The following is a 13,043-nucleotide window of genomic DNA, read 5'->3' as shown; positions in this document are numbered from 1 at the left end:
GGCCTCCGTTTCAGTGGAGTACAAATAATAAATCCTTTCCACGACAGACGGGTCCGGTGTACTAGCCCACGCACGCAGGTGACGTCACACGTCGCCCCACCCACATATTTCTGTAAACCACCTTGCGTATGAAGTATGGCGGCCCCAGCCACACAACTAGTACTCGGCCAAAGTTTATTACTCAGAATTTCACGTGAGAGCAATGAATAAGTCCGCGGACCGAGGGGTCGCTAAAGAAGAGTTCGGCGAGTGTAAACAGAGGAGTGGACTTGCAGGAAGGGACGGCGGTCCGTCGCCGGCGGAGTTTCCTAGATTTCTCTTCGCCTCCTTGATTGAAGTGACTTCAGTCCGGGTACCACAGGGGAAGAAGCTCCGCAAGACGAGGAGAGTGGACACGGAAGTTTGAAACAAACTCATTTATGTGGCTCTGGAAAGCCTGCCTGCAAAAGTATCTAACATCGTTGACCGGAAATGTTTCTGTGAGGCATTGAAGTGCACTTGTTGTCCGACTTTTATGACCAGCGTGTTCCCAGCAAGAGCCAACTGTTGACTGCTCGATGTGCATTTAAGGCTCTGGCGCTGCTGCTTAGCACCAGCTAACGTTAGTTAGCCTCCATGGCTACCTTCAACACTAGCTTGAGGTCGCCAGCTAGCCAACAATATAAACGTTTCCTTGGACATGTAAGTTTGTGCTCACACTAACTATTACTTAACTTGTAGGTGACGAAAGTACACGTTTTAAATGTGGCTAAAACGCATGTTTTTTATTTGATGACTGTGCACATCACTTGTGACTTAATGTGATTTGACATTGCTTTTGTAATAAAGCAAGTTGCCCAGGGACAATAGGGTTAAGACCAACAATAGTTAACGCTCTGGTGCCGTTTACTGACCTTATTTTGTCAGTCTAAGTTGTTTTTTTAATGCACTGATGTGTTTCCCAACCAACTTAACTTGTTTATGTTTATCTGATGTGTTTAACCTGTAGTACACCAACACTAGCTTGTCATTTAAGCAGTCTGATTTACATATTATGATAAAATTCAGTATGCAGGCATTAAATGCACAAGACATTTTATGGTGTAGGGCTGGGCAATAATCCAATCACAAGCAACCGCAATATATTAATGGCTCACCACATATGTATCAGTATATATTTGTGCATGGTACAAACATATTGGGAATCACTTTGGATTTTTCAAGTAAGTTGCTTTGTGTTTTCTGTGCATAAAACCACTTTCAAACCACAGTTTAGTGGTTTCTTCATCTTATACACAAGAGCAAGTGGTCTTGAATCATCAGACAATTGCCATGATAATAATCAATAATAATAAAACTGATTTGAAAATGTTTATCCTGATAACTTTGTTGGCCCACAGCATAGGGTTGTATGCTGTTTTCAAATTAGTAGATATTGGTAATAATCATAATAAATGTTTTTCTGCGGTAAAAGTTGAGTTGCTCTTGAGTGAAAGTTTGACCTTTGTCATATTGACATACTGTCCAAAATTCTGTGACCACTTTCACTTGTGTGGGAAAGTGGTCTCTTTGTACTGTGGTCAGTACAATGTATACTTGTAGTGACCACATTGTTGAAGAAAGACTATTTAAAATTAAGATAATGTTATACATTTTGCAAGTTTTGCATGGAGACAGGTATTTGGCACAGAAAACTATGTGACTTATTCACTTGGATTAGTCATGATGTCCGTTGCAACGTGCCCTTAAGCATTGGAATGTACTTTTGCTGTTAAAAAGTACAACATATCCTCCAGGAAAATCACAAGTACTTTTCTGTTTTTTTGTTTCTCCAGATACCCTCACAATATCTTCATTTGACCTATGAAGCACTCAGGCTCCATTGATGCATGAAAAACAGAGACATACTGGAGTAATAAGGATCTGCATAGGTGACCTGTGTCACTCATACTTCACAAGAAGACAGGCTGAGTTGGGGAAAGGGGCTCCCCTCCCTGCCTGGGGGGCCAGCTATTGGACATTGAACTTAATCCAGCTTGGAGAGTCCCGGCTGCGGCCTGGCACTCTGCCCTTATGGGGCAGCAGCCGGGGAAGTTTGTAGGGGACCAGAGGAGACCCAGTCTGCCGGCTTTCATCAAGGGTGGGAAGAGAGAATCTTCACGCCATGGGACCCAGCCCTGCAATGTGTTTACTGTGCACGGTAAGAACAAATAATTCCAATAAATTCAAATGTATTGACACACTGCAACACTGATCAGTTTGGTTTGTTATGAGATTGTCTGGGATCATGTCCATTCACTGGACTAGGGTAACATATTACACACTTTCTCACTTGTGCTTCCTGCAGTCAGTTCAAGTGAATGACATAGTCAGTGTACTGACATTTAGCTGCTTAAAGCTGAGTTCATAGCTTGGATGTGGATGATGTTATTAATGTGTGTGTAGGAAGTGTAAGAGTGTACAGACAGTATCAACACAGCAGTAGTTGCGTCATTGCATATGTAGCTTGCTGGCTGAACAACAGATTTGTGATTGCATAACCAGAGAAAGTCTTCACTTAAAAGCATGCAATAATAATTTTTTAACGATTCGTAACGGAGCCTACACTGTGCTCATAACAGTAACTTCTCATGAAGCCATTCTTTACTGTCAAATTTGTCACATGGTAACCCTGAAGATGGTTTTATGAATAGTATGTTTTTCTTGGTTAGTTGCTTGGTTTTTGTTGTTATGGTTTGTCACTTCACTATTACAAAATGTTATTTCCTTTTTAATACTCTACAGCAAGTCATGACTTACTGCTCCTAGCAAGGCAGACTTCAATGTAGCATATAATGGGCTTTAAACTTCATTTACTGTGGTGCTGTATTGGTTTATTTGGTATCTTGGGCATTGTAATCTAATGGCTAACTGAATTACTGTCAATCCACTGTAGTCTGACTAAGACAGAAAATCAGACAACTTGCCGAGTCTGAGAATACATGCGGATGTTGTTTACTGGGCATTTTGTGTATAGTATTGTTTTTATACATAAAAAAGAAGACAGATGTAAAACAGATCTAAGACAAAATGTCTGCTACTAGAAAGTAACTGTAACAAGGCTGTTGAATTTGTGTGGCCAGTATGACTGATAATCTGGAAAGAGAACAGTAAGATTTTTAAATGATTTACAGTCCTATTCAATAATGTCCATTCCTTGCCTATATTTTCTTAAAGGTGACATCGAATGCTTGTATCGCACATATATGTTAGTTATGGAGGTCTACTTACATACAGCTTTCCCACTGTCCTGTGATTGGCCAGGTACCTGGAAGTGACGTAATTGGTAGACCAGGTCTCAGATACACAGCTCCCCCTCTGGCACGGTGGATGCTCTGCATCTCAGCAGCTACAAGTAGTTCTTCTTCTTCTGCAGTTGAATGTACAAATGAGGTTGAATGTGTTGTTACAAAATGTTTTTTTGTTTTTTTTTTTCTATGAAATGTGCGTTTTGTTTTTTTACATGTGCTTGAGAACTCTTTTTGCATGCAGCGTTGTTGCGTTGGTTGGCAAATGGCTGATCCAGCTTGTGTTTGATTGTAGGAGTACACCAGTGTTTGAGAGTTGGAGAGTCAGATCTTAATCATTAAATCATTAAAAGGTATCTTTTAGTATAGCTGTAAAAACAGCATTTTGTATTATCTATTCTAAAAACATTTCTCAGAATATGTCAAGATTGGATATAGTCTTTTTCTTAATCATAAATCCTTTTGACCAGTTGGAACAAACAACTTTATAAGTTCGTTTATTTTGTATTTTGTGCGTGAAAAAGCAATGAAATTTTATCAGGTAGTCAGATAAGAGCAAATCTGAAATTAATTGTAAAAGTGGGACTGTCAGCACTCCATCCTCACTCTGCACTCCTGGGAGCCACGCCATTGTATCATGCAGTGGTAATTAATTTCTTTCCTGGTGCTTTTTAATCCTCCATTATGTGACATTTTTATTGCATTTTTATTGCATGCTATTGCATGCTAGTGCACAGAAAGCAGATTTTGTAGCCTTATATCTCACGTCTTCTTGTTATAGTCATAAAAATAGCTTTTGTGATGGTCTCCTAAATTTATGAACCAGAATAGCACAACACACAATGTAACCAGGAGTGTTCATTTGAAATGATAGATATTTTTCCTATGCATTCATGCCTGCATTAAGTATGGGGCAATCACAATGAAAAACAAAACCTAGAAGGTTTTAGCCTAAGTGGAAAGAACTGATGTGGCAAGCACAAAGCACCATATAATCAGTGCACAACAATATTTTAGTTAAACTAACCTCAGTTCAGAAAAAATGATCTGAACTGTTTTAGCCCTTTAAAACGATCACATGCTATCGAAACAGATGCATGTCATGCATTTAGCTAAACTGATAAGTTTACCAAATGTGTCTGTTAGGACTGTGATTGCCTTGGCAGGAGTACTTTCCACTGTCTCTAAGTCTTGCATAACACAGAGGGGGACAGGACAGGGAAGGTCAGAAAAACACTATAAAAGGCTTTGCCGGTAAATGGATCGAATATGGCAAAGGGTCACTGACATGGGGTGTATTTGTGTTCCCTTCCTGATGAGCAGTTTACACCATGAAGGGGGATGTGAGTCATAGTCAAAGAGGAGGACAATATCAACACATGATTTTACATCTACATGTTTTTCTTACTTCCTGGTGAGCCCCAACTAGTTAACACTCGGCAAGCAAGCGCCACGCTGCTTCTCCACAGGCAGGTTCAGACCTCTGCATGCAGCTGCCTGGGAGAGAGACAAGAGGCTGTGAAAGGCAAGCAAAGACCTGTCTCTGCTCTTGGCACCCTGTGCACTCTAGAAAGGAGGTATGATCTCACTGGCTAGCTAGCACACATTGTAAGGGCCGAGCAGGGAAGTTAATTTCTGGAAACGCTGCTAAAAAAAGCAGCACTTGCATTGTTTCTTTTGTTGTTTTTTCATGTGGTTTAACTCTGAAGATTATGGATCAGATTATAAGATGCAGTCGATTACTGGGCATGTTTAAAAACACCATGTGAGCACATCATTTGAATTTACTGGAACATTTCTTTCTAGTGCAATTCTTGACTGGTGTATAAAATGATAAATTTTGCAGTTCAGTATCAGTTACTACAATATATGTATGCTTTATCACTACCTTATCACGGCAACAGTGGCACTGTGTTGTAAATGGAAGTCCAAAAGCAATTTATTACCCTTCAAACTGGTGTATTTGTAATAGGGGTTAATAAAAGACCTTGTCAGTATCCACTGTTGAAAAGATTGATGCCTTTCAATTGTTTTCCTACCATTCCCTGAGAAAGAAATGAGGAAGTCTAAATACCGAATACCGGTTTTTATGTTTGTATGGTGTGAAGCATGGATGTTTTCCTTTAAGGCTCTTGTTAACATCAGACTTCAGATATTTTTTATCATATAAATAATAAGGAAAATAATTGCCCCCTGGTGGCTACATTTATGAATTCATATATATGTTTTATTAGGATTCCTTGTTCACAAATTATACTCAGTAGTGTTTTGTGTTGTCCATAAGTCAATGAGTTGTTATTGGAATTTATGGTGGGAGAAGGGTGATTTTTTTAACTTGTGTGCCTGTAAACATCCTTTTTTTGGAATTAATTGGCTGCCATGATTGGATTTCTTATTTTAATTTATATATCTGGTCCAACCAAGGAGAAATATGACTTGCAATGGGTGCATTCCTACACAATTAAACTGTAACACCCCAAAGCAAAGCCATTCCTGGCGAGCTTTAGTAGTATCGACATGAAATGCAAGCCATACAGGAAGGCCCTGGCACATTACATCATTCCAGGTCTTTAGTTCATGAAGTTATGTCTTACTTTGTACGAAGCTTAACCTATTTAGCAATGAACCCTCTGAAACTGCTGTGTCCTTGAAAACAGTGCATGGGTTTGATAGATTGCAGCTCTGGACAGTGATCAGCTATTAATTGTTGTTAAACTGCAGGTAACTTTAAGTTACCAACAACAAAAAGTCTACCTATGGTCAACAGGCAGATGAGTATGGTTGCAGAAAATGTAGGAACCTCTGGCATGTTGCTTCTTGCTTGGATAGATTTCAGAATGGGCACAACAGGGCTTTTCTTGTTACTGATGCTTCACCCCACAATTGTTCCCTGGTTGATGCCTGCAGGCTAACCTGGCGAATCTTCAAGTATGTTCAAGGCGCATTACAATGTGGGTTTAAAGGAAGATGACACCCCATTCACTCATAGTCTGTATTAGCAGATTTCTATTCAGGGCCACAGGGTGCTGGAGCACATTGAACAGGGCAGAAAATGGGAAAACACAATATTACTCACACCCATTCTGGGTTCATTCATTCATTCATTGTCTACAGCTTTATCCTCCAATGAAGGTCACTGGAGCCAATCCCAGTTGACACAGGGCAAAAGACAGGGTACACCCTGGACAGGTCGCCAGTGTATCGCAGGACCAGCATACAGAGACAAACAACCATTCACTCTCACATTCACACCTACAGGCAATTTAGAGCACTCAATTAACCTCTGCATGTTTTTGGACTTCTGCGTACATGATTTAATATACTGACCTGTCTTTGGGAAATATTAAAGGAAAGGCTGATGATTTTAACATAATAAGGACTGATCATAAGACTGAGAAAAATCTTTAAAGGTGACATAGACCGGAAGCTCCAATTAACGCTGCGTTTTTGTGTGTATCTGCGTCATTACCTCGTTTATGAAACCCTAAAGTTTCAGAACAAACAGTTCAGCCACTGCTGAGAAAATAGTGTTGTATTGTTTTCCTGGGCTCTGCGAAGCGGATCGACACTTCCTTAATTTGATGTCGTCATCAGAAATCCTCACCACCGTAGCGCCTCCCGGTGCGGGCACTAGTCCGGGCACATCCGGTTGCGTACATTCAACCGCAGAAGAAGAAGAAGAACTAGTCTCGTTGTAGCTGCTGAGATGCAGAGCATCCACCGTGCCAGAGGGGGAGCTGTGTATCTGAGCGCTGGCCTATCTATTACGTCACTTCCAGGTACCTGGCCAATCACAGGACAGTAGGAAAGCTCTCGTTGGCTGGCCAATCACAGCAACTGTTTGGTCTGAAACAGCGCGGCTGACGAGAGCGTCAGCGAGGAGATATTTTGATCGGCTCGTTTGCAGCGATTAGGAGGTTTTTAATCATGAAAACAAGTTAATATATGTAAGTAGACCTCCATAACTAACATATATGTGTGATACAAGCATTCTATGTCGCCTTTAAACCTCTTTATAAAACTTGACCTTATTTAGTTGTATTTGGGGCAGAAGGTAGACAATCTGACCTGCGCGCGCGTGTGTGTTTCCTGCAGCATCTGCATTCATTGTGTATGCAGGAACTGGCTCTAATGGGCTCTTTCTTGGCTGGAACTTGCGGTATCTATACAGTCTAGACACCAAATATCCTCCCATGATCCCTGTGGGTCCTGAAGATGGAAGGAAGGGGTCTGTATTTGTGTTTGTGTGTGTGTGTGTGTGTGTGTGTGTGTGTGTGTGTGAAGGCATGCTTGTGTATGCACACCCACATACATATCCACTCAGCAGGCGCCTTGTAGTAATTCTCATTCAGGACAGCTGTTAGGCCCCTGGTGGCTTGTCCCTTGCTATCACTGGCGATGTGTCCAAACTAGAAGACACACACACACACACAATGTCACCCTGTGTAATTCAACTAAATAGACTTCTCTTTTATCTGAACTGTGTTCTACATTGGTGGGGTCTAAATGTTCTTTCCTGATTCAGAAACGAGTGTTGATATATTCATACTGTGTCATACTGAAAGCATTTGTTTCTTTGTTTATGTGTGAGACACATTTGTGCCTTGCTGGATAACACCTAGCTGATTACCAAGTGTCCCCTCCTTTAATCAAGTCTCAACCACCTGGAAAGGAGTCTGCTTTATTACCACCAGACACAGATGACCGGCAAAAACAGCTGTGATTTATAAACCAAAAAAGTCAAGGTGGTCTATGCCTCACACGTTCCCTTCATTTCTAATTATTCATTAAGATTCATGAGGACTTGTTTTCAAGACATGGATAATAATCGGCTCTCAAAAACATGATAAGCCCACATTAAATCTAAAAATTAGAATCTAAGAGTCATTCTATGGTTCCATTTGTAGTACTTTCTTCACAGTCAGAGTAAATATTGATGAGACAATGGGAGTACAATTGTACAAAGACATTGTTGGATGATGATGCACGGATGCATTAATCAACAGAAATAATTTCCTGTGGTTAACAAGCCCTTTTTACTATGGACTTTTTAATTTGCCACAGTAAGAGGTGCACATTTTACTCTTTGCATTCTGTTTTCTCAGTGTCATACTCCTGCTAATGCCAGTGAGCTAGTGTCTATAGTACCAGGACCAAAGCTGCTACATGTTAATACAGCTACTGTCAGTTTTATTTACACTACCATATTTCAAAATGCCATTTGTCATCAGGGACTGTTGTGGTATTCTGTTATCTGATCGGTGTGACTATCATTGATGGATTCCTGGCCTCATACTTTCTCGTGCATCATCTATGTGATCTGTTGTGAGAGAGGTGTATTGTGTAATATTGCCTATTTTGCACAGAAAAAAAGGAGAGTGAGTTGAACGTAGGGCAAGCCACAGCAGTGGAGTGAAGAATGTGACCTCTTGTGCATTCCTCTCTCAAAAAACTGGTGCAATCCCCCTCCCTCCCCACCTCCTTTCTTTCTTCTCTTTTCTACCCTTCCCCTTGTTTCCTCCTTGTCATTGTCTCCCTTTATGTTTTTGTCTTGTTCTCGTTGTAAGTTTTTCATTAAGTGGATTTTACATAGCATAGAACATTTTTATAGACATGGAAAACAATGGCCCAATTGAGCAACAGGCTGAATCAATGAAAATCAGCAGACAAACAATGGATCACGCAATAAAGTCACAGTTTAAAATGGCAAACGGAACATAAACATCTGGCAGTGTAAGCAGCATTTTGAGTAGGTATGTTTTTGCTCTCAAGCTGCTTTACGTTCTGCTTGTTGTGCATGACAAAAATAAAACTACTCAAACTGTGACATGATCAGCTAATCATAATGGCATTAACTTAAGGGGGGGTCTCAACTGCTAACAAAAGAAAATGTCACAAAAAATATTTTTCCTTTTATGCAGATACAGTTTTGCAAAGAACAATAAAACATGCACGCATGTTGGTTTCTCATTAAGGCATTGACTTTTACCCTGTTTTTGATTTCTTTCAGCGACTGCAACTAAATATGTTGTGAAATCGTAACTTTTGATTGCTCTGTTTTCAAACTTTGCATGATTTAGATATTCTCCAGTGATGCATTGCAAAATTTCATCACTTTACTTTAATTATAACTATGTGGCCATACTCTTCCAGTCATGGGGCAGGTATTTGTTATGTTACATCTAGTTTGTCAGTCTTGAGGCGCCACAGTAAGAAGCCACCAGCATAACCACTTCGTTTTCTTCTGTTTGCTGGCAACCCTTCCACTGTACATACACACACAAACATGCATTATAACAATACTCACATGTATGTTGAGAACCTCCAAGTTGACTTAGGAATGCAGTGTGGGAGCTCTGCGCCACCTGGGTCCACACACACACACACACACACACACACACACACACACAGAGGGGAAAAAACACCCCTTGTTTCTTGCGCCATGTCTAAGCAGGCGGACTAAGCTGCAGACACAGCTGTTGCTTTCTCTGCATAGTAGACAACCTGCTAACTTGCATGCCAGCTCTGTTTTTGTAAAACACTTCATCCATTTATGGAGCCCATCATTCTAAAAGCATCTAAACCCCGAGCAGGGAATCGGATAACTGTCCAAGGGACATGGGGCTACCTTAGCCATGTTTTTTCTGTCCCACTCTATTGTTGTCTGAAGTGATTGTATTTTTCCTGACTAGCCCAGCACTGTTATACTGTCCTGTCTCTTTGTTTTTTGTTGTGTTACGCTCATCTTAATAGCGCTATAAGAGGGTGCATGCTATGCTTGCTGCATCTGGATCCACTTAGACTCAAAGAGGAGCCCAAGCAGTTCCAGTGCTGCAGGCTGAAAGCATTTTAGCTGGAGTCACTCCTCTTTATATCTGTTTCTGTTTTTACACCAATGGGCATACAGACAAATGGGGTCTATCTCCAGGCATCCAGATAATGTCTGTAGCTGTTTGTAAAAGTCTGTTAAAGCAAATAATGCCGTTTCCTTTGTGTTTCAATTCTCAGTTCAATTAAATCAAGTCAAGTCAGAAGCAATAGCAGAATCTTTTGTTTGCTCATTTCATTTGCTGTAGTATTGCAAAGCTCGCTCTCATACAGAAACACACACATTTTTCTTTCCTTCTTTGCTTTTCCCTCATGAAAAAGTTTGGCTCTCCTAGTCCCCACACTCATAAAATAATGGAATATAAAAAGATGTACCTTTATGACAGCAGTCTGTGTCAAATTGATTAGTTTATCTGAGCTCTGAAAACAACCATAGCACCTTGCTGTCTTCACATAAAAACACACAGGTTGTATTTAGACAAATTTCTTTGGCCTCCCTTTTGTGCCCTTCATTTTCTCAGACCTTTTCATCACTGATGATTAGCACAGCGTTTTAGCCCTGTGATAAAAGATAAGTGATGAATCAGACCTGCCTGTCTGTTTGTATAAAGTGTGACATTTTTACTCTGAGCTAACATCCATACCGTTCAGTTCTCAGCAGGCTTGCATATTTTTGGCACAACATCGTTTTGTCTGGGCCTTTTGCAGTCTTGCTTGTGGAGAAATGAGCAAAGGTTCTGCTTAGTCACCTGGTTTGTGTTGCCCTATTTTGTGTCTGTCATCATGGTGAAATGGCTCCAATAGGTCGGCTGGGTTTAACTCCCTCAGTCTCAGCTCTGTGTGCTGGCAAGTCAGCACGTCCCATCTGTACTGGAGATTGTCTGTAAACTAAGCCGACAATAAACTGTTAATGGGTCACCTCAAATGAGAGCAATTTGGCGAGGGAGGCAGAGTTTGTATGTGAGCATGCATACAAAATGAATTTCATCTCCTGATCAATGACCTTTGGGAAAACCGATTCTCACAAGCGCAGAGAAAAATCAACATAATGAAAGTCATTTGTCTTTTCCTCTCTGTATATATTTACTGATTTCTACACAGCAGAATTTCCTTCAATGTGGTTGCATGTTTCACTGTCATCGACATCTCTTACTGAATACCACCACAGGTTTTGACGCTAGAGCATTTAACCTTGAACCAGATCAGCCACTGTTCTGTTCTTAAGTGTCTGTCCTCCCTGTGGACTGAGGACATTGAGTGGAGAATAAGGTGGAACCCTAAACCCCTTAACCTCATCTGTTGGTCTGCATGCCTCAGACACTCTGGCTGCATTCTCCAGAGTCCTGAGTAAACAGATACATGCACACGCATATACATACATCCACAAGAAAGACTCGTGGAAACTGGCTCTTGATTGACTGATATTTAAGTTGACTTGTCTGTTACTGCCGAGTTAGTCGCATCAATGAAGGATGAGCCACGTGCAGTGCAGAATATCCATTATAACGAAAACGTCTTTGTCTCGCTCCTCATCTCCCACCATTTTCCGTTCTCTGTAATTAGAAGGTCTGCTTGGTTTTAAAGTGTTATAACTCTTGGTTCATTACTTTGAAGGACAGAATTATTTGTGTTTATGTGCATTTGGCTGGCTCACATTTCTAACATTGTTAAACCGTGTGATTATGTTTGTGTGTGTGTCCCCACATGCATGGAGTGAGTAGTGATGCAGTCGTCAGAAACCCACATGGCACACGGATAATATTCTGGGTTAGGTTCTCCTTACTCCCTGTTATATGAGCATTTCCATGACCAAGTATTGTGATATATGTATTTATGTCAGCATTCTATTTAACACCAGTATGGCATCATAGTTGCTGCCTCAGTTGGGAGTTTATGGATACAACCTGTTCTCTGCTAGAAGGTTTGGAGAATGGAAACAGAAAAGCAGGAGGGGTGGGGGGGGGGGGGTACATGAGAGGTAAAGAGCCAAAAAATGATCCCGTGGGTGGATGTACGTCAGCTAACTGTTAACATACTCGGCTCGGATTATAAAATGCGAACGAGTGATACAACTATGAGCTCACCTCCAAACAATGTGCTTCATGTTTCTCCATCTGCAACCTTTTTCCTCTTTCCTCCGCAGCATTTATAGCCTCGCTCCTCTTCCCTTCATCCTCTCATTTCCATAACACTGTGTGTCTGTGGTAATTTAATGGGCCTTTCTCAGGTCCGAGGAAGCCAGCTCTTCTTAATTGGATGTTTTGGAATGGTGCATGAGGAACACAAATAGTTGCAATGCCAGTTGTGCAGCGATGTTGCAGAACTTGGTGACGTGTGACTGGATGCTCAGAACACTGAGGTCATAACTTACAAAGCCACTAAGACTCAGCCATGGAGAAGAATGTACATAGATGCTAAAAAGAACACCCTGGTCACTAACCAGACAGCATAAAATAGGGTCAGTCCATGTCTGACTTGTGATGTGTTCAATCACTGGTGATGATTTGTTTGGATTGTCCCCAAGTGAAGTTTAAATTACACACATTTCCCTTACACGTATGTCTGCTCATCATTGGCAAAGATCCTGTAGAGACTAGATTGGCCAAGTGATGCAATATCATCTGCAGTGCTTTTGAATTCATCATTCCAACTTTTTTTTTTTTAATCAATAGTTTTGTCTCAGTGTGCAGCTTGCCAAAAGCTTTGCGTAAAGATGTTTCTAGGAGAGTTTGTGACTAAGTTGCTCTCTATTTTCATCAGTCACGTTCTGATCTGGAGACCACCATCTCCAAATCTCATGCCTTCCCAATTCAAGGGACCTTCTCATCCTACGATAAATATTAGTTTCATATTTAAATGTTCCTTTTAAAAAATGTTCCAGATTATTTGATTAAACTGTTTCAAGCCATATAATGCTGCTTATTTGCATTGTCACTGATAAAGAGGCAT

At 40.8% G+C, this 13,043-nt stretch overlaps 1 protein-coding gene across 2 annotated transcripts in view; it reads left to right on the top strand.

Annotated features, from left to right (window-relative positions):
* Positions 1-117: 117 nt before the first annotated feature.
* Positions 118-13,043, top strand: part of abl1 (c-abl oncogene 1, non-receptor tyrosine kinase) — a 28,718-nt gene continuing 15,792 nt past the window's right edge. For both annotated transcript variants that reach the window (XM_058616804.1, XM_058616803.1), the window contains exons 1-2: positions 118-681; positions 1,815-2,179. In XM_058616804.1, the coding sequence (XP_058472787.1) occupies positions 2,053-2,179 (127 nt within the window). In that variant the 5' untranslated portion in view covers positions 118-681; positions 1,815-2,052. The remainder of the gene's footprint in view (positions 682-1,814; positions 2,180-13,043) is intronic.

The sequence above is a fragment of the Solea solea genome, chromosome 19 (genome assembly GCF_958295425.1).
Source record: "Solea solea chromosome 19, fSolSol10.1, whole genome shotgun sequence".
NCBI lineage: Eukaryota > Metazoa > Chordata > Actinopteri > Pleuronectiformes > Soleidae > Solea > Solea solea.
This window is presented reverse-complemented; position numbering and strand designations above follow the sequence as displayed.